Consider the following 22,379-nt stretch of genomic DNA (forward strand, 5'->3'; position numbering starts at 1 on the left):
CAACGCTCTTGCCTACTGAGCTAAGCGGGCGGGGTTTTTGTTGTTTGAAACCAAATGTTATCGAATGTATATATGCATGTACTTGTTTCTTTACCAAGCTACCTTGTTTACCAGTTTGTGAAAACATATTATATTAAGTTAGGGATAACGCATATTTTCTCGCGTTAGAACGTCTGCAGAATCCCGAGGGATTGGTTGGTGCCAGTTTTTTTTTAAAGTTATGTAAGTGTTACACCAAAGAGACGAGCCAGTTTGTAGCAGTTACGCAGTATAATACTCTAACCACTCTACAGTAGCTAAACAAAATATTAATCCCCACTGTTGTTAAATGAAGAAATACTTGAACTTGCTAGCGTTAGAAGTTTCAGATCGTAATTAGTTGATAAAACACTCGTTCGTCTGCATCAAGCATATAAAAGCAAAGCAGTACACTGAACACAAAATATTATTCTTACAGGTGCACTTGATATCAGTCTCATAAAACTCTTGATGAATTAGGTTTTAAATTTTGTTAACAATTTCAAATTGTTGAATACATCAGGAGGCGTCGCCCTTGTCGTAAGTTTATCATATCGTCAGGGAAAAAATATCATTTCAATATGATTTTACAAGCTCTTGACTAGCAACACTTAATTAATCCAAAAGAAATTATTTCATGGAATGTCAAATCATTGTGTGCTATAACACTGAGTTGAAGTTTACTTTCAGTTAACGTTGTAACCATTGAATGGTATTTTATATAAATGTGTAACACAATGAGGTAAATAACAACGCACGATATGTTACCGAAATAAGTTCTGAATTGGTGTCTAACAGCTAACAGCGGACACAATGATGTCGCAAGTTATGGGCGATTAGTTAATTACAATAACGTATCATAAAAAGAATTGAGATACAACATGTTTGGTGTTAAGGCCCTTTAACTGTTAGACGTTATACTTTACTTTTTACTTATTTAATAACATGTTATTCGTTGTGTTATTCTTTAGCTCAGTATGATTGGACAGTCTGCGTCATGCGTCAGTCTTTCATTATCCCATGTCATGCATGCATCAATCTTTTTATTATGCGCCCGAACGGACGTATTATGTTATGACACCGTTGTCCGTCTGTCCATCCGTTAGCAATTTCGTGTCCGCTCTGTAACTCTTGAACCCCTTGAAGGAGTTCGAACGAACTTTACACAAATGTTCACTACATCGAGACGACGTGCAGAGCGCATGTTTTTCATGGTTCGCTTTGAGGTCAAGGTCACATTCAGTGGTCAAGAGTCATATGACTTTTTTTCGTGTCCGCTCTGTAACTATTGAACTGCTTGAAGGATTTTAAAGAAACTTGAAGCAAATGTTCACCACATCGAGACGACGTTCAGAGAGCATGTTTTGGATTACTCACTCCAAGGTCAAGGTCACACTTAGGGGTCAAAGGTCATATGACTTTGTTTCGCGTCCGCTCTATAACTCTTGAACTGCTTGAAGGAGTGTAAAGAAAAGTGTCACAAATGTTCAACACATCGAGACGACGTGCAGAGCGCATGTTTCGGATGACTCGCTTCAAGGTCAAGGTCAAACTTAGGGGTCAAATGTCATACATTCGGGCGTATATTGCTCCGCATTGCGGTGCTGTTGTTTTAACATCTTCTCGTCAAAATACAACAAACCCAACTCCGTCTATAGCAGCCAGGCTATACCTCTCAAGTATCCAGGCATGTACCGCTCATAATTTTATTCATATGGTCATATGGTTTTGCTTGGCATTTTTAGGGGCCGCAAATCGGGGAAAAAGCTTTTAAACGACGTCTTCTTATGGACCATTTGCTGGATGTACACCAAACTAACACAATAACACACTTTATGATATTTTGCCCTGTATATTCAAACGGTGTAGCTAATCCATTTTCATTAGATATGATGTATGTTCTCCAAATTTGTACTGTTGCGCTCTCTAAATTGATTTCAACTGAGTCTGATGTCTCCATTTTAGAGACAGTCATAGCTAAAACTCGGAACGCCTTTAAACCACTTCTCGTTTATTGATTGATGAATCGTTTCTAAACATGGTCTGACAAGAAGTCAAAAAATAAACGACGTCTTCTGATGAATACTAGACGGATCGTTGCCACACTTTTTCTGAAGCATCCTTGTACGCTCCATCCTCAAATCTTTTCAAATTGTTTTGTTTAACCTCTTTCAGGGACCGTCAGAGCAGAAAAAATGAGGAAAGCATTTCAGTTTGCTTCAAATGGTTCTGCTAAGTACGTTTTAGGGCCAGCCAATAAAAATGAGGCAAAAACACATTTAAACAACTTCTTCTCATCAACTGCTTTATGCATTCTCATCAAACTTGGTTGTAAATTCCGTGCTTAGTTTGCACGCAATTTTGTTCAAATGGTTCATTTAGCCTCATTGAAGGACCACTAGAGCTAGAAAAACAGAAATTTGTATACAACTTCTATCGAAGAAACAATGCATGGATCTTCACAAAACTTGGTCTGTAGCATTCTTGTATGATCCTCTCACATTTTCTTTCAAATGCTTCTGCTTGGCCCATTTAGAGGCCGACAAAAGGGAAGACCAGAACTGAAAATAAAAATATGCTGGAACAATTTCTTCAGCAAGCGCTGAAAACAGAACAAATCGTTGAAGGTCTTCTTACTGATCATAACTGAACTTTTGCCAGTAGCATCATTGTACTCTGTCAAAGCTATGCAGATTGTTTCACCCAACCCCCAAAAAGAGGTGAAACAATTGTTCTCATATATTGTATGGTGACTTCGCCGAATATGGTCTGTAGTATCCATGTTTAATATATCTCTGTCAAGTTTGTTTACATGGTTCTACTCGGCCCATGTGAGGGGTAGCCAGACTTAAATATAGAAAAACTGTTAAAACAAAAAAAAATTCTTAGCATAAATTTCCCGAATTATCTCCACCGAACATGTGCCCTATAATATAAGGAAAAAAAACTTTTTTTTCCCTATAAGTCTATGATAGAACTCCGCCAAATTTGTTTTGTAACAACTGTATGGGTCCCTATCAGTTGTTTCCACTTAACCATATTAGGTACCGCAGGATGAAGAAATATAAAAATACAACATTTTTACGACTTTTTTCTCATGATCTGCACCAAATATGGCTTGTAGCACATTTGCACGTAACTCTAAATGTTGTGTTACATAATTCAGCATAGCCCTTTTCAGGGGTCACCGCTATGTAACTCTTGAACTGCTTGAAGAATTTTAAAGAAAGTTGGCACAAATGTTTACCACATCGAGACGACGTGCAGAGTGCATGTTTCGGATGGCACGCTTCAAGGTCAAGGTCACTCTTAGGGGTCAAAGGTCATACCTTCGGGCGTATATTGCTCCGCATTGCGGTGCTCTTGTTTCAACATCTTCTCGTCAAGATACAGCAAACCAAACGCGGTCTATAGCAGCCAGGCTAATTGGTGAATTAGATATTTGCTGTATGATCCCGAAAGGAATATCTCACCATGTCTAATCATTATATGACCTGGTCCTAATTTAGGTGGGTACCGTTATATTATCTCCAAGTGCCTGAAGAAATCACTCTCAGCTTTATCATGTGGGTAGTATATACCTCCATGCGTTATATATTCATTTAGACTATGCACTAGCCGGATTGATTGGTTATTTATTTTATTTTTAGATCTTTTTTGTTGGTTGCTACAGTAGATCTATATACATTAAGACGTACTTCACTGCGCGAGGGAACTTACAAAAACATCAGAAATTTCTGTAAAAACCAAATATGTATTGTTTTGTATAAGTAATCTTGATTGGAGCTTTCAGAATCTATTTTTGTAAAATATCATAAAGACAAAATTTGTATTACATACATATTATATAAGCAAATTATTCAGCTGCGTGCTAACAGAATAGGGAAATGTGACACTATGAATTGTGGATGAAGAATCTGATGTTTATTATCATTTTGAATACACAGACTATTTTTAGAACCCCAAGTAGTTATACCTAATTAATTTATACAATGCTATGATCAATACTAGATACCTGCGTAGATAGAGAATGATTTATACTGAAACTGCTTTATTTGATTAAACGCCTAATTTTACACATAGTATATTCACTGGCGTTGTACATTAAATTTAAAAAAAAAGAAAAGATATGATAAATTATATACATAATGGTATCAAACAATGAAACACGACATATTTGACAAAATTACTGTACAGTGCAAATTACAACATTGCGTATAAAACATACGTCGATCACACTACATAGTAGAGTATACTAAGCGTCTCTACCATATTCAGTACACCAACAGAGAAATAATAATCAGAACCATGATTCAAAGCTTTTAAAAAACAGTGTTTTGAGCTTTTTCTTGAAAGTGTCTACCGATTCGAATTTCTCACTTCTACTGGTAGTTTGTTCCATAGTTTCGGCCCTACAGTTTGAAAACTTCTATCGCCATATGTTTTACGTTTGTTAAATGGTACCTCATAACAACCTGTAACAGAGTCTGAAGACCTTAAACTACGTTTCGGTGCTTGTTCCGATAATAATTCAGTCAAGTAAGATGGAGCTTGGTCTATTGAACAATTAAACATGACAGTTAAAATCTTAAATTCAATTCTAGCTTTGATAGGAAGCCAATGTAGTCCGAACAAAGCTTGTTTTGAACTGTCGTACTTGCTGAGTCTTAAAACGAGTTTGGCACACATGTTTTGTATCCTTTGCATTTTCTGAATTTCACAGCGAGGAATACCATACAATATTGCATTGCAATAATCTATATGTGAAATGACCAGTGATAATACCAGAATTTCAGTAGCCTTTTTAGTAGGGTATTTCCTGATATTTTTGATTCTAAGATAATTAACCATTGCGGTCTGATATTTTCTTGACATGATCCTTAAAACTAAGATTTTCGTCTAAGAATGTCCCTAGGTACCTTATACAATGTACTGATTTGATTTTGTCACCAGCAATGTCAATTTCTGTTATTGAACATTTGTCAAGTTGCTGTCTACTACCGAATAAGATGAATTCGTTTTTTTGACGTATTCATTTTAAGTTTGTTTTGTTTCATCCAGTTATCAATGGTGAATGCACAGTTTTCAAGTTCTTGAATAGCCTGTTTCTCATTTTCAACTGAAGTTGGTCGAAAGCGTTTGTTGGCAATATGGTCATCAGCAAAACCATACACTGATATTGACTGGGGAATGACATTAAATAGTGTTCCTGTGTATGTGAGATAGAGCCAGGGGCCTAAAAAGCTACCCTGGGGAACGCTACATTGTAATGGCGGCACTCAGATCCAGTGCAATTAGAGCACTGACCTCCTGATTTTCCAAGCCTTCAAACAAGTCACTGGTTAATCGGAGTAAAGCCGTTTCGCATGAGTGAAAGCGTCTATACGCTGACTGATTCTTGGGAAGAAGATGGTATTCACTAGCATGTTTATTTAATAAGAAAAGAGCTGCCTTCTCTATAAGTCTCGATAGAAATGGCAAATTGCTCACAGGGCGATAATTGGATAGCAGAAGTTCGAGTCCGACCTTGAGATGCATCTGTAATATTTTTGTGGGTAGTTTATGAAGCTCACAGGATTTGGTTTGAAGTTCATTTATCAATTTTTTCACTTCTGCTTCACTTAGATCTCTGAAAACCTCAAAACATGGAACATCCCTTTTTTCTGGTACGTAACTTTCATAATTTTCAAGTGATTCACGGATCTTTTCAATTTTGCTCAAAAAGAAATCTGCAAATTTCTCTGCCAGTGTAATGTTACTTTCTTCAGCGGGCATTGGATTTTCAGACTTTGTTCCAGTGAGTTCCGATACCAACTTGTACAATTTTTTGAGTCGCCTTTTGAACTTACCACTTTCTCACTAAGAACTGATCTTTTTTCTTTACGAATTTCATAATGATACTTGAGACGTAGCTTTTTTACAGTGTCAAGTTGGTACGGTTCACTGTATTTTCTTCATACTCGTTCAGCTTTACGTAATGACCTTTTAAATTGAAGTAAGTCGACGCTAAACCATGGTTTAGGTGCCCAACAGATCTTAGTTTTCTGTGTCAGTGGTGCATGTTTATCAAGAACTGACTCTATTTCTATTTCAAACTGATCGACAAAAGAATCGACGTCTTCACTAAATACCGATATATATGCAAGGTCTCTTGAAAATTCTTCGTGATTGATCTGTTTAAAATTTCGAAATTCCACTGTTTTGCTAGTTATACTTTCTTTTTGTATATTTAGAACACATTTTACAACACAGTGGTCAGATACAAATAAACCAGGTTCACAAGATAAAATGTTAACACCATTTGCAGCTTCAGTAATAACCAGGTCCAGACTTTGACAAGCTGTATGAGTAGTAAAGTTAACATGTTGCTCTAGACCCATAGCACATAACGAATTTTTGAATTCTGAAATTGTGCTGCTGTTTTCATCTATATGTAGGTTGAAGTCACCCATTGCCAAGATATTTGTAAACTTTGGGTGTGTGTCTTCCATAAACTGAAAGAAATCTGGGACAAGTTGAGCAGGAGTCGACACTGATGGCGATCTATAAATGCCGACCAAATGAACAGTAATGTTTTTAACAATAAGTTGCCAGACGCCAAATTCAAAGTCTGTGTAGTTCCCATGGACAGTCTACGCATATTCACTCCTGTACGGCACGTGACTGCAATACCACCCCGACACTTTCTTTCTGTTCTCTACACTGATTTTATAGCCGTTTTGATTTAAGTCAGAAGTTTCGAATTGATGTTGTTTGTTATCTGAAAACCATGTTTCCGTGAGCAGTGCAAAGTCAATTTTCTCTTCTCTGAGAATCTGCCCAAGAAGATCGCCTTTATTTACAAGGGATCTGCAGTTTAATGATAAACATATGACTTTTTCATTCCTGTTATTAAGTAACAATGTACGATCTTGTTTAATCTGAATTAAATTTTTCATATAAACACCAGCATTGCTTTTTGCCCTTGGGCGACCCGCTCGTTTACCATTGTATTTTAAAAGATTAAATTCTTTCAATAATGATAATGTCTCTCCATTTGGTATTGCAAACCTTCTGGGCACACAGCTATACTCCAGTAATTGTTCTCTACTGTATTGTATTTTCATTGTGTTTAGATTATCATTAAATCCGGGTGAGATTTTGTTCACCAAATCTGATGAAATCAGTGGACTGAAACTACGATATTTGTCAAATTCCCACTGTTTCACATCAATATTAGTAAAAATTCCAATTATAAGTCCAAAAAATAAGTTCATCAACATCTCGGTCACAACTTCATAGATAACTATGCTTAAAATCCAATTTTAGGGCCACTGGTTCATGCAAAACAATCCAGAATTTAAGAGCTAACAAATGTGCAGCCTTCACCTGGCGCATGTATATATATATTTATAGTAAGTTACAAGAAGATCTAAACTTATTTTACATGAGGAGAATCCGATATGTACAAAAGATGAGTGGAATTTTCTTCGCTTATCAGTTATGTATTATTTAAACCTTCGTAGTTGTAGGTTTAACTTATTATGTTTGTTAATTGATGATACGCAAGTTAAGTTCTTTGCCTTTGAGGATTAAGACAATTTTCTATGAGCATTCAATACCTAAGTTTATATTGTCCTACTTTCCTCTTAAGGAAAGCCTGGCTATTTTTAGATAAGCATTCGCGCGGTGAATCATGGTATTGATACAGAAATCATCGGTTTGTTACTGACTGTATAGCTAAGACAGATCACCCCCCCCCCCCCCCCCCCCCCCCCCCCACACACACCACGCCTTCACTTCTAGGCGTTAGGTTTTACGATGTAGACATATTGCGCAAAATTTAATTCAATAACCTTCACATTTACTTGCGTGAAGACTATCTAAATTCAAATTAATCATCAGATTTATTTCCCTTTTATTTCATTAAATTCGGGATTATATGAAATTTTGGTTAATTGAATTTCTTTTTATACAAATATTGTGTGAAATTCGATCAGTGGCATTCAAAATTTACTTGCATGAAGATCCACTAAATTTAGATATGCTTTCCTAAAATTGCAATTAAATCAGAAAATTCATAATATTTAAGAGCATCTTAAATGCGAAGGAAATAAATTTTGAAATTTAATTTACATTAAATTCACTTTAATGCAAATGCATCCAAAATTACGTGTAACTTAAATTTAAATTGTATTAAATCCCAAACTTCATGCAGTTTATATTCTTTCAGAAATGTCTCCATAATCCAAAAACAAAAATTTGTTCCGGTTTTATGTAAAACAGTCCAATAAATTGCAAAAAAAGTGTCATTGAATGAAAAGTTGTAGGAACATTACGAAATGAAAGCGAAGTTTATTTACCATAAATACACGATGGCGTATAAGACGGCCAGATATGGTACTTGAATGCGATTTCTTACGTTTAAGGCATGATAGCAGAGATCAAAAGAAATAATCCTTTACTTATTAATTACGGTATGTACTGTAACACCGCTTAACAAGTGCACACCGTGTATGTTGTGCAATGATACAATGTTATATTCCGCATTGAACTGCACTTAATCATTAAGTTATTCATATATGGTTTGCTTTGTAAATATCCTGACAGAAACCTTAGTTTTGTACAGATGAAATACTTTCAATTAGACTTAAGTACAGACTATGTATATTTTTTATCGAAGCAAACTGTTATAACATTGAATGTAAAAGTAGCTTTTGTTTATTTTCTCATTTATCAACTTCTTTGCAATGTGAAATATATCATTGATAGTTGTCAAGGACCTAATAAACAACTACATGAGGCAAGAATGTACACGTCTGCAATCACTAGTATATTAATCACATTTATTCATATATAGATTTGTAGTTTTGGAAAGTTGAGGATCTATAAATCCATCTGTAAGCATTTAGCCATGTCTTTTATGTTTGCTTGATTTACATTGTACATGTATGTTAGGTCCCATTAGACTATAAATATTATTTAGTCTAGTGAATTACGCATGCCTTGGAGTAGAACGTTTAGGGTTATACATTAGAGTAAAGACGACCGTAAAGTAAACAGAACCTTGGGCAAATAACACATTCACACCATTTCGCACATTTGTGTAAAATGTCAGTCGAATCCATCGGAATTTTTAAAATGTTACAGATGAATGTAAACTAACGCAAGGAAAATGCGATTAGTGTACTTATGTCTCCCTTTTGATACACGATGATTATCAAGAAAGGAAGATGATGTATGCATACATTTCTTAAAACTGCATCTTATTTCCTCATTTTTCTTAATACATTCTTATGCCAAATGCATATGTGTGGCATACATTTTGTCACATTTGTCACCATACCGAAGTATTGAAGAACCCTTAGTAAAATAGGCTTATAATATTTTAATGCATTTCCTCTTTAAATTTACTTTTCTGATGAATATGACGTAAATATTCAGTACAATTTAAATGGCTGCTGCACTTCGAAAACTTCTATATATCATATGTTTCAATTTGGAATCAGCATAAGTATGTCTAGCGACAGTATAAAATATATCTCCAGTTATTAAAATATATAAATCCATTTATTACTATCCCAAACCGTTATGGTAGGACACTTAAAACGTGTTAATGGAAGCATGTTCAGCAAGCTCAGTTCATTTCCATACTTACATTTATCAAACTTACGATATAATGTTCTGCTGAAAAATTGGTAATAAATATATATAAATATCAAATAATTATCGATAAAAAGCGACACAAATAGGTATTATAATCAAGCTACCCATTTCAGTTGAAAATGTCGGCCATAATGAACTTGACCCGCTTATCTTCTCAATAAAATCAGTCATCAACAACCATTGTTTTAGAAGTATTCTGTACTACATTAAATTCAAGTACCTACCAACTGCAAAATATTGATCCATTATTTAAAACGGAGGATTCATTAAATAACAGCAAATTATGAATGCTAAAAGTTGTTCCAAAAGTATGTGTTTTCAAGTTAAAAACTATAAACATTTCATAAGTTGTAATGACACGAAACCGTCATGACGTATTTGACGTCATTTTAGTGCATGTTCAACCATTTAGTCAAATTGGAGCCAATTTAATGTAATTATAAAAAAAATGAATATAGTTTCTCGTAATTTCACGTAAATTCTGGCGTTTCCTTCGAGTTGGACATGCACACATTCAAATTCTTTAGTATACCCTTTACCGTAATTTATAATTGTCTTATTTTCTTGTTAAATTGCATAATATAAATCGTAATTGTTAAATTTCAGTGTGTGTATGGCTACATCAAGAAACGTCATTTCACTTGTCTTTTCTAAGTGAAATATACGCAGCATCAACTAATGAGCTTAGAAAGCAGCCAAGCAAAATAAGTTTTGATTAATTCTGTTCACGAGAGAGAACGAAATGTCCAGTGCTAAGCAAGATTGAATTATCTTATTTAATTATTGAAAGCCTTCACGCTGGCTGGATCCATTTGAATTACTAATTATATGTGTCTATTAAATCTTATCATCTTTCTAGAACAACTTATGTAACAAACTCTACCATTTTGTTTGCCAACTATATGATTTACGACATTTGACATACATGTCATACATGTACTACTACCTTTAATTTAGTCTATTGGTATACGAGAATACGAGTAATGTTTGTTAGTGACCCTCCGCAGAAATATGTGGGGGTCAGTATGATAAACGGGGGCGAGGCGTTAGCCGAGTACCCGTATTTATCATACTGACCACATTTTTTCCACGGAGAGTCACAAAATAAATAAAAATCTGTTTTATCTACCACGTAATTATAGCCTACAGCGACATGAAAATATACTGACTAGGGGTTATCACGAGACCACCATTTTATCCAGTGAAAACTGTATAAAGGATATTGTTACGTCATTTTTCTGGTACATATTACTAGTTTGCTCACAAGACCCAGATGGTTAAATCATGAATGGAGTCATTTGTTTGTTTATCTGAGTTGAAAACATTTAAGCACACTTCCAAAACGGAAATATAACTGCGTTATACAGCATAGTCACTGAGTTAGTCGCTGTACATGTCCTTGGCATTAAAAGTACAAAAATTCATTAACCACTTAATATACTGGCTGAAACGTTTATTTTCATTCCTGGAAAAAGGAAGGAAAACATCAAAGGTAATGAATGTTTATACATTTTCGCTGAAAGGTACTTCTACCGTTCAGATGCACGTCTATATTTAAGTCAGTCTATAGTCGCCCCACTAACCTACCGAAAATGCTCGTCATATGTCAAATAAACCTATTCAGATCTGATTAATGTTGTCTCCCGCATCACGCAAGTATTTTCAACAACTTGTCACAAGAGAGACATATTAGATTACTTGTATACATACAGTTCACAGCGGAAAAGCTATTTGTGCCACCTTCATGGCGTATTGATTTTTTGTCCCAAGACAGAGCTTGGAAGTGATTAAGGTATGTATAAGGGGATTAGACCAAATCTCGAGTGATTTCTGCCTTATTCACTTCAAGCTTTAACCGATAAACAAGAAATGTTCGTTTAGGAACTGTATTAGAGATGTCATGCGAAATATTTCCAGTTGGAAAGACTCCGTCGTGTATGAAGTAATAAATAATCATGTTTAGTGACCAGAAGTGAATTCATGTAGAAAAATTCTTGTACAAAGTAATAACTTCTTTTCAAATTTGTTACAGGTTATATTCGTCGTCAACGGTTTTGCGTGTTTTTGTATAAAACCTAATCTACATTTCTTTCTACTAGTAGTTTGATTCAGTGCATGATTTCTTGCTCTTGCTTTTCCCTCATACATTGAAAGCGTTTTGATTACCATTCAAAATCAAAACTAGGTACGTGTAATATTTAATGGCAAATGTAAAATCAGAACTCAAGACCATTTTATCACTCTTGGGTCACTTTAACGTAGTTTTCGGCTGATACGTCAAAATATATACCAGCTACATCCGCTACTTTGTAGAATGTAAATATGATGGAAAATATACAACTCAATACTTGACTAAATAAAACAGTGTTCAAACTCTTCAAAAATGAAGATCAAAATTCGTGTTTGAAAGTTTGCATAAAAACACCAAAGATTTGAAATATGAAAAATATGCATCAAATCTTGCATATGTTGAATCCTACATAAAATCAGAATTCAAAACTGAACGATATAACTTCAGTTTTGCATACTCTACCATAACTAACAGTAACAAGATGTTACGTTAGCTGATGGTATGATGTTGAAATAAGAATGGTATGAACAGGCTTTGATGTTTTATCTATTCCTACATAACTTCAGGAACAGTGCTTTGCAAATGCTTGAATAGAACAAAAGGTATTCATTATTTGATGCAATTACATGGTTGATACAAATATGACAAGTGCATCCATGTGTACCTAACTGAAGTTGTAAGAACAGAACAGAACTAAACATCATCTTTATTAAGCACAGGTAGATGTAATATACGGAGAATAAACATAATGGCAGTACATAATAACAAGGAACTATTGTTTTGATGGGGGAAATCGTGCATATACAAGATTAAGTGCACATCAACTATTTCGGAAATCCTTTCTTAAATATAAGACAGAACAGTCATTTTGATAATAACATATCTTTGAAATGGAAAAATGATGTAATAAAGATTGGAAAGAAAAGCAAAAAGGACTACCAACAAAAACACAAAATATAGGACGCCTGGAGCTTTACAATTTTGAAGGAGTAATGCGGTCTATAACTTCCGAAGAAAAGGAATATAAATAAATAGGGCCGTGTTTGAGTTTTGTCAATATATATGGTAATACATATAATACATATAATATGATATCATGTACGATAACACGTCAGCTTGGCCATTATAATTTTTATGGCAATCTGTTGCCCAAAATTATATAGTATGAACGTCTCATGTTTCTAGCGTTGTATCCTGTTTCTTGTTTTGAAATGGACAAGTTAATTGGATTATCAATAGAAGGGTACTCCTTTTCAATAGTTGGCTTGCAATCAATAGCTGATATAACTAAGATATGGTTTGTTTAATGTAATATTATTTTGCAATTTCTAATAAGTATTGACATGTCTTCACATGATTGATATAAGCTCTATCTACGTCGGTGACATTTTTTTATTGTACATACCTCTAGCGATTCCGTCATTTAGTGGTATAATAAATAATCATATTAATCACATAAATCCTCATTAAAATCGGCATTTTCAAATGATAAAATTGAAATTAGATTTACGTAAATTATCTGGTGAATATAATAATATTAAAAATGAATTGCTTCGCTGTTCGATTATTGCCGTGTTCAATCACAAACAGAAAGAGAACATAATGACTGAAATAAATTTTTTAAACGAAAGTGTGTATTTTACGTTTTATCAAAAGGGAACAATTTAACACTGAGAGAATATTCTTCATCAAGTTATGAGTTTGTCATACATTTACGAGTATTCGCACTAAGCAAAGTGTAATAAGCTGCAGATGAATATCTAAACAATTGTGTTTCCAACAAATGATATTTCTTACTATTCTTATTAACCTTCAGTCTTATGTACTACAAACAAACCTATCCTTGGGCCAAGAATTTCATTATCTACTGATGACTGCACAAGACAGAGAGTACTTTCAAATACATGCCTATCCGGCGAACATTCTAGATTTTCGTGAAATGGCAGCATGCTTTTGTAACCTGCTCGGTGTATGGTTTCCCTGTTTTCTGCGAAGAGCCATAACTTGCATTTTACTTGGTTTGGGACAGTCGAGAGCATCTCAGAAGAATTCATTATTGCAGTGGCGCTGTATAAATAATTTGTCTTAGTATTTATTCAACACAATGTCTTTTTGTGCATTGTTATGGAATGTTCAAAATGTTCTTGCTTTTTCATATTATGAAGCCTATAACATTTTGTTTCAAGACGTACATTGCCTTTGTATTCCCAAAAGAGATTTTACGTGCATAACATTAGTATGGCCTATTTTCTCCCATTCAATGCATACGTGGATAAGTTTGAAAATGCATACAGAACTGTTTGCTACTTTTGTTTCAAAAACATTTTTCACATCAGTGTCCAGTGGTCAGTTTACTTTTGATAAAAACTCTTTATCTACTTCTAAATTCATAACGTAGACAAACGTAACAGTTACATTCAGCTGTGCAATGTTAAAGTTCAGTTTACTGCCATATAGCTGTATACATTCCTTGATCTGGACCTTAGGACGTAGAATTCTCAACATTTGGTGTTTCTTTTGAATACAAATGGTTTCACAAACGCAGCTAATGTGTTCTTCACGTAAATGTCAGCACAGATCTGAAGTTGCTTTCAAATTTGTATTAGAACCGTAGTTTGAAACAGATTAGAAACTGATTATTAAAATATATCTTCGTCATGATAGGAACTGAAATGGTTGCGGAGTTTGTATTTTACGCACAGTGACCTGCCTTTTAACAGGAATAGATTTACAGCTATTCAGATTTATCTCTTGAATCCATAACTTTGATGTGCATTGCTGGATTATCTGAATACTGTACACAAATGTTTCACATGGTGAGACAATGTGTTGTGTATTATGCTTGAAGGTCAATGTCAATATTGAAATTTAACTAAAAATAGGTTTTGTCTTTTAGTTCCTAAAATGCCTTGAAGCATATTTAGTCATAACACTGCTGCCAACAACCACAAAGCACGAACACTAACTACCGGTAGGGGGATTCTGTATTGCCACTGCGATACTCGGTCATTTGTTATATGGATCTGTCCAATAAAACGATTAGTTGACTAAATTTTTCTGTTTTTCGAGTCTGTGGAACAAATTGCCTTCTTCAGTCAGGATCATCGGTTAATGAAGAGATTTTAAAACATCAGCGTAAGGAGTTTTCCAAGGTTAACGTTTTAGGTTTCTACAATATTAATATGAAAATAGCTAGAAATGCCTGAATCATTTATTATTCTTTGTGGCGGAAAGCATAAAAACCCTTGAACTCAAATCATCTGCTCCTACCCAAATGTCCAGATATAAAGGGATTTGGTATGAAACGCTTCCATTCACCTTTTCTTATGTTCTAAAATATCCGAAATGTTTGCTTTAGACGTGTCGTTTCATAATACCAAAATTTTTTCTATCAAATGATATTTAATTCAAAAACGGTGTTTTGCTCTTACAAGTAAATGACGCCTAAAGGGTAAGAATGGCGGTTTGGTAAGACGTGAAGCCAAATACAAAAATGTCCAATATGAATAAAATCTTTTACGTACCCATTTTCGTTACATTTTTGCAAAATTAACAATTAACCAGACACAAATGTAATCGACCAGCTACTAATTAATACAAAAGAAACCCTAAATATTTAACTGGACAGTTTTTTTTAAAACATAAATGATGCGTGGAGAATCAGTAAACATTTAATGGGCACAAAATGATAGTTAAAACCCGCATATATTTATACTTATATTCACAAAGATTCTAAACAAGGTAAACATCCAAATACCTAGAGCTGAAATGATATACTGAGAAATGTTTGCTGTGTTATACACATACGGGACAACATTCTTGTCTTAAATGAGAACACTATGTGGTATCAAAAGTTTATATTCTACGTAAAAGTGTTATCAATTGTAGAGGAAGATCTGTTGGAATCAAGGAACGGAACAAAGCAAATAAATAACAAACTCTCTTTCTCATTGTCTGTTCATGAGAAGAGTCACAGTGCATTTACGCCAACAAAAGTTATACAGACAAACACATTTGATATGCATTATTAACACGAAAATCATAGTAACAAATAAATGTTGCCCATTCAGTATTTTCATTCATTGGAAGTTGCTCGTCTTTCTCTTGGCATTGGTGATATATATTTGTTTGAATCACTTTCTGCTATAGCGGTTGTTCCAACGATGAACATGTCGAACGTTTTATGATATACATGACAAAACTTGCAAAGGAATTCTAAAACCTCATTTCGGTATGCAGTCGCTAATAGAAATGTATTATTTCCTTACTGTTCGTTGGTTGTGTAAAATGTCAAATTTATCAGGTCTCCGTAAGATTAATCTTTTAAGAAAAACGTTTTACTGTATGAACCTTAATTGATAGCATTTTTGTTTTTTTTACTGTACTTGACAGATTTGTAAGAGCTTTTAGTGTCTACCAAAAAAGAAATAAGATAAATACATAAAATATCTACACTTTGGATACAATGGACAAAAGAAATAAATCACTATTATAATAGACAAGATTGTCAGTAACTGAAATTGTTATTTATAATGACATAATTATGACGTTGCCAAGTAGATTTAATATTTTACCGAGATTGTACAGACAGTTACTTTCTTATCTTCTATTTTAGTTAAGGTCCATGTTTGCTTGTTATTTTTTACTATTATAAAGAACAAAAATACAGTAGTATATACGTTTGTAATTATATTTCAATAATGTGTACTCTAGCAAAACGTCATGAATTGATGGTACATTATAACAGACAAAAATGATTTCTGAGAATCGTTTATGGTAGTCGTACAAGGCACGTCATGTTGTTAACTGTATATCACAGCACGTGACGAGTACTTAATCGTTTCAATCATTCACTCATATAAGCTATGGACTAAAACGATATTACAGAGGAATATGGCGCCGAAAATGACGTAAAACATGACGGCAAAATACAGTTATTTTCCGATTCCGGTTATTTGCCTTGGCTTTAGTACTCTATTTATATGCAATTATATGCAATTTTATTCTCATGTAAAGTAAGGTATATTATAATTGCAATGCATCTATCTTAACAATTAAAGCAGTCAATAAAATATACATTCTATTTGCAAAGTTATATTTTTTGTTTTCTTTTCAGAAAATTCGAGATTCAAAGAAACAGATCGAGTAAGCAAATAGAAGCGAAATGACAAGTTCTTAAACTAATATGGGACGCAGGAGTATATTTTAACCGTCATTATGAACGTCCAGCATCACATCAGTGGCAGAATTGCGAACTGTGGCACGAAAGGAATATTGAAGAACGCGTGACTATGTGAACTTTGAACTGTTTTATTTTAAATATGTTTAAGAAATGATTTGAGGGTTTACACTCAGCTCTAATGAGAACATTAAAAAACATATTCAGTTCAGGAAACAGTACTTTGTTAACCCTGTAAGAAGAATATTTCCATATAAACAGACATGCAAAGAATTTTTTATAAACTAATATGCATGGAAGTTCGATTTTAATACTGACAAATGTCTCCAATGCCATGCATTATATTCTGACATATCTAATATCGGACTAGCGCGTAACAGTATTTCATATAAGCTCAATTTATTTGAAACGATTATCGATTAGTTTTGGTTGTGAAGCATTACGATTTATCATGGCAAAGGAATATAATAGTTCGGAGTGGGGAAGTTCAGAAGTCACGAACGTAACAATTACAAATGGAACCGATGCAAATGGAACGACAAAAAATCCATCATGCGACCTAAACGATTACTGTGAGACAATGGAGGAATACATGGATCGTCTCCATGACTTTATATACCCCAAACCAAGCGAATGGGTTCTCATTGTAGCTTATGCGTTGACATTCTTTGTTGGTCTTATAGGCAATTTTCTAGTGTGCTTTGCTATATGGAGAAATAAGAACATGCGGACTGTAACAAATATGTTCATAGTGAATCTTTCAGTAGCTGATCTAGCAGTTATAATTCTTTGTCTTCCATCCGCTCTACTGATAGATGTCACTCAGACTTGGTTTTTAGGAACTACCTTGTGTAAAATTCATCTTTTTCTACAGGTAAGTAGTGCCAAAATGAAATTAAGTAAAAGTGTCTGCATTGTGTTTGATAACTATCACATACATATCCGCAAAGTTAGAAATAATAAAACTAATTAATAAAACATGGGTACTGTGATTCTACAAGATCAATTTATCAATTGATTTCTTTTTACCCATTGATCTAGGGTCTCGGTTTTTCCAATGATACATCGACTTATTACGGTGAACATACGTTCTAAACGCGAAGGTATCAAAATCTTGTTTTTGTTTGTTTTGGGTTTAACGCCGTTTTTCAACAGTATTTCAGTCATGTAACGGCGGGCAGTTAACCTAACCAGTGTTCCTGGGTTCTGTACCAGTACAAACCTGTTCTCCGCAAGTAACTGCCAACTTCCCCACATGAATTATCAGAGGTGGAGGACTAATGATTTCAGACTGGTTAGGTTAACTGCCCGCCGTTACATGACTGAAATACTGTTGAAAAACGGCATTAAACCCAAAACAAACAAAAACAAGATTATGATACCTTCGAGTTTAGAACGTATGTTCACCGTAATAAGTCGATGTATCATTGGAAAAACCGAGACCCTAGATCAATGGTCATGGTCACACTTTGTGGTCGAATGCTTTCAGTGTCTGTTTCGTGTTCAGTTCACTGAGGGTTTTTTATGTAGGGATAACGCATATTTTTTCGTGTTATAACATTTGCAGAATCCCGAGGGACTGGTCGGTACCCGAGCCCGGTAGGGCGAGGGTGCCAACAATTCCCGAGGGATTCTGCAGATGTTATAACACAAAAAGAACATGCGCTAACGCTATTCTAGCATAAAACGCGTAAAAACCAAGTAAATGAATGCATTGACTTTCAACGCCAGTAAATTTCCGTGAAACGCGCGGGAATGTCTGCGTTGTTTTTCACGTTGACGTCATTTCCTTTTGAATTATCCGTTTTCGGGCCGTAATACATTTACGCTTTGCCACGGAACGCGCATATATAAAAAGGTGTTATAACAGCACGTGAGCGCGAGAATCTCTCTGTTAAAACACGTTTTCTCTTCTGTTAAAACACCCCCAAAAAGTGACAATAACAGCAGTTTTATGCTAGAATATTACTTAAAACGTATTTTCTTAGAAATGAGAGAAATGTTGAACGTAATACGCAGACCTCTAGGTCAAGATCAATATTTTATTGTATTTGCCAACAATATTAGCGTATTTCCCGTTAAACTATTTTGTAATTGGTCCTCGATTTTTTCTAAAAACACTGTCAATGTGAAAAGGGTACCTAAAAACAGGGGACGTCCGTCAAACATGTTGTTCGGTCCATACCGTACCTCTCCTATCCGTCAAGGGATTTTGAAATTATTATGCCAAAATGTTGTGACCCATATCCCTTGCTCCGTTAATGTATCAGAGCTCAAATGTTAGCAAAGTGTGTGTCGTTTCCAGTCCATAACACTGGAATTCATCTGGTCATTTCAAAATTACTTGGCACTAATATTTCCCATAATTAGGTGACGTGTCGCGCCAAAAGCAAAGATCAACGTCACACAAAGAGGTGAAAAAAATAAATGTAATTTCTTTTGTTCAGTTAACAATTGGATTATGCATGGATTGATTACCGTAACAAAGCAATGCGTCGCATGCAAGACCAAGTCTACTTGCTCAAATATCAATGCTGTACATGGAGATAAAAGTTTCGATCATTTGTTTTGTCCGGTCTGTAAACTGTTCATTTATGAATTGATATTCTGATACTTTGGCTAAATATGTGCAATAACCTGCCATACAACAGATCCAGACCCCTACTTCAAATGTCAAGGTTACAAGAATCGAGATTAACGTTCCAGTTTTGTTAATACATGTGGTTCTTCCCTTTGTACTTTTATATACAATGCATACGAACTATTTTCATTTTCCGACTAACTGAAAATAAAATAAAACTCGGGTATTATTTCGGGGTTAGTATCTATATAAATATCGTTTAAATCGTCATCGGAAACAACTGATCTGATTTCAACATAATTTCACTAAAATGTCCCTTAGGTGTTTCTCTTGTAATATTGATTTTCAAACTTGAGGACGGAGCTAGATTATTTTTATATAGGTTTATGGGATAGATCTACTTAAAAATCTCATTAGAAACAATTTACACAAATTTTCAATAGTTGATCGTGTACCAGATTATTCTAGATCTTTCTTTCCCCCAGTGTCAGATATTTCTGGAATCTCCTTGTCAGAAACTGCTGACTTACTTTCAAAACCAAGAATTGTACAAACTTTACGTTAATATGTTAACCTGCATTAAACATTTTCAGATATTTCAACTCTGATAGTTTCCGTGACGGCGCAAATTTTCCCTAAATATTTACTGCGTAAACTCTGAACATTAAGTTAAAGAATTGCTATAGTTTTACTTATGTGTGCGAAATAGGGACCCTGTACCATTTATGTCAAAATTAATTCAATTCTGTAAAAACATGGATTCGAGATAGCGTGGTCACTTTTCCGTTTGTGTATATACTAGAACCATAATATCTTCAGAAACTGCCGGTCAGATTTTGAAACAATTTTACAAAAATTTGTTTTGGCGATGAATATACAACATTTGTTGAAATTATTCCTGTTTAGCAAACTATGGCCACCAGATGGTGTAGTCAGTTTTTCGTATACGTATATAGTGTTTTCCAATAAACTGTCTTTTCTATATACGTACATAGGATATATAGGATATGAAATATTGAACATATTCTTGTGAGAAACACTGACCTTATTTTAAATAATTTCACAGATATTGTCCTTGTTTAACCTGTATCAAATTTGTTCAAACAAGTTCTAAAACTGAGGTGAGCGATCACAAGGTATCATAACCCTCTTGTTTATGTTTCCGCCATTTATTTGACGGTAGAATTTAGATAGAAAGTTTACTGTTGACTTTTTATTAAGAAGGGAACTTTGTATTGGATGTCAGTATATTTTATGTTGAATTTTCCCTAGACGGGGGACATCAGTAACTCTGTTACCATTCTCTTGGGAAAGGTCAATCAATATATCATTTCTCTGAGGCAACTGCTTTTGCATAATGCATTTCTCACATTTTCGTTACAAATAAGTCAAACCAGGTTTATCTATATATGATATAGTTTCGCTTTTGCCGGTGGTTGGAACGTGTTGCACGCACCAATTCGTCTCACGGATGGATTAGTTTGGGCCAGGCATGTCGCTTGTTTATTTGTTGATTGCGTTCAGTGCTACTTCTAAAGGATCTTTTTAAAAAGATTTTAATGCACAGTACCAATAATATAATTTTCTGCTTTTAACCCCATCCCCATTTTTACGTCTTTCTTTTAATTCAGATGAATTTTTACGGATATTTGAAGCAAACATCTAAAATATATCTCAAGAAGACAGAATTATCAAGCATAAATCAAATGAATACATAGAAATAAACGAGATATAAATGTTACAGCAAGCTAAAGAAAATATTATACACCTTACCTAAGTACAGTCAATAAAACTTTCAAGTAATGTATTGAATTTATCTTTTCAGTCACTGGGTATATCCGTTTCTGTTCTGACGCTCAGTTCTATATCTGTAGAACGGTGGTATGCCATATGCCATCCGCTTCGATTTCACAGCACCGTTGGAAGAGCACGTGCAATAATTATCATTATATGGACAGTGTCAATTTTACTTGCCTTACCAGAACTCATATTTTCAACAGTGGTACCCTTGCATCCAGCAACGGTCCTAGTATCAACTTGCTCGCCATCATTATGGAATGAAGAAGATCAAGCAATATATCAAGTATTTTTAATGATAGCAATGTACTTTATACCTTTGTGTTTGATGGGGTTCGCATACATGCAGATAGCTTTAGTGTTGTGGAGAGGTCACATTCCTGGTGCTTCTACATCCCGCAGTGCCCGTAAGTATGATGTGTCTTAAATTTGTAATAAATTCTCGAATCTATCGACACACGTTAGACATCTGACAGGCAAGAACCTCTGCACAAAGGCATATATATTCTTTAGAACAACATCATTTTATATTTACATGTCAATAAACATTTCGACAGCAACAACTACTAATGAATACCTTTATTACTCGTGTTGCTTTAGAAGGATTGCGGTGTCGGGACCAATTAAAGCATTGGCTTTTTAGTTTGGAATTCCTACGTTCTAATTTATTCGATCCTTTTTTTTTTGCGCAAATATTCCGTCTGCCTGAAACTAATTATTCTTGAACTTGTTTGTTTTCTTTTGCATTAATGGTTTGTAGTATTACATTGAAACAAACTGCTTATAGTTGACGCTGCAGTCGTCCGGTAATATGTGTAGATATAAAATATGTCTCTAAAATAACTGACACTTTTCAAATTATTAGGAAGTTGCTCTGTAGAAGTTACTTATTTTGTAATAACTTTATCCTCTTAATTTTTCTTTAAGTAGAAGGTAACATATGCTGTTTTTTTTGCTTTATGGTATCAAGTTCTTATGATGTTTATTCAAATTTTATGAAATAACCAACGCAGTAAATATTCAACTTCACTATGGTAATTGGCGTTAAGATTGTATTACCAAATATGAAATCAATTTTCTGAATATGT

The 22,379-nt window shown here is 34.3% G+C and overlaps 1 protein-coding gene across 2 annotated transcripts in view; it reads left to right on the forward strand.

Annotated features, from left to right (window-relative positions):
• The window catches only part of LOC123554088 (orexin receptor type 2-like), a 74,645-nt gene that overhangs the window by 48,295 nt on the left and 3,971 nt on the right, over positions 1-22,379 (forward strand). For both annotated transcript variants that reach the window (XM_053548489.1, XM_045343991.2), the window contains exons 2-3: positions 16,851-17,787; positions 21,320-21,698. In XM_053548489.1, the coding sequence (XP_053404464.1) occupies positions 17,365-17,787; positions 21,320-21,698 (802 nt within the window). In that variant the 5' untranslated portion in view covers positions 16,851-17,364. The remainder of the gene's footprint in view (positions 1-16,850; positions 17,788-21,319; positions 21,699-22,379) is intronic.

This window comes from Mercenaria mercenaria, chromosome 7, assembly GCF_021730395.1.
Source record: "Mercenaria mercenaria strain notata chromosome 7, MADL_Memer_1, whole genome shotgun sequence".
Lineage (NCBI taxonomy): Eukaryota > Metazoa > Mollusca > Bivalvia > Venerida > Veneridae > Mercenaria > Mercenaria mercenaria.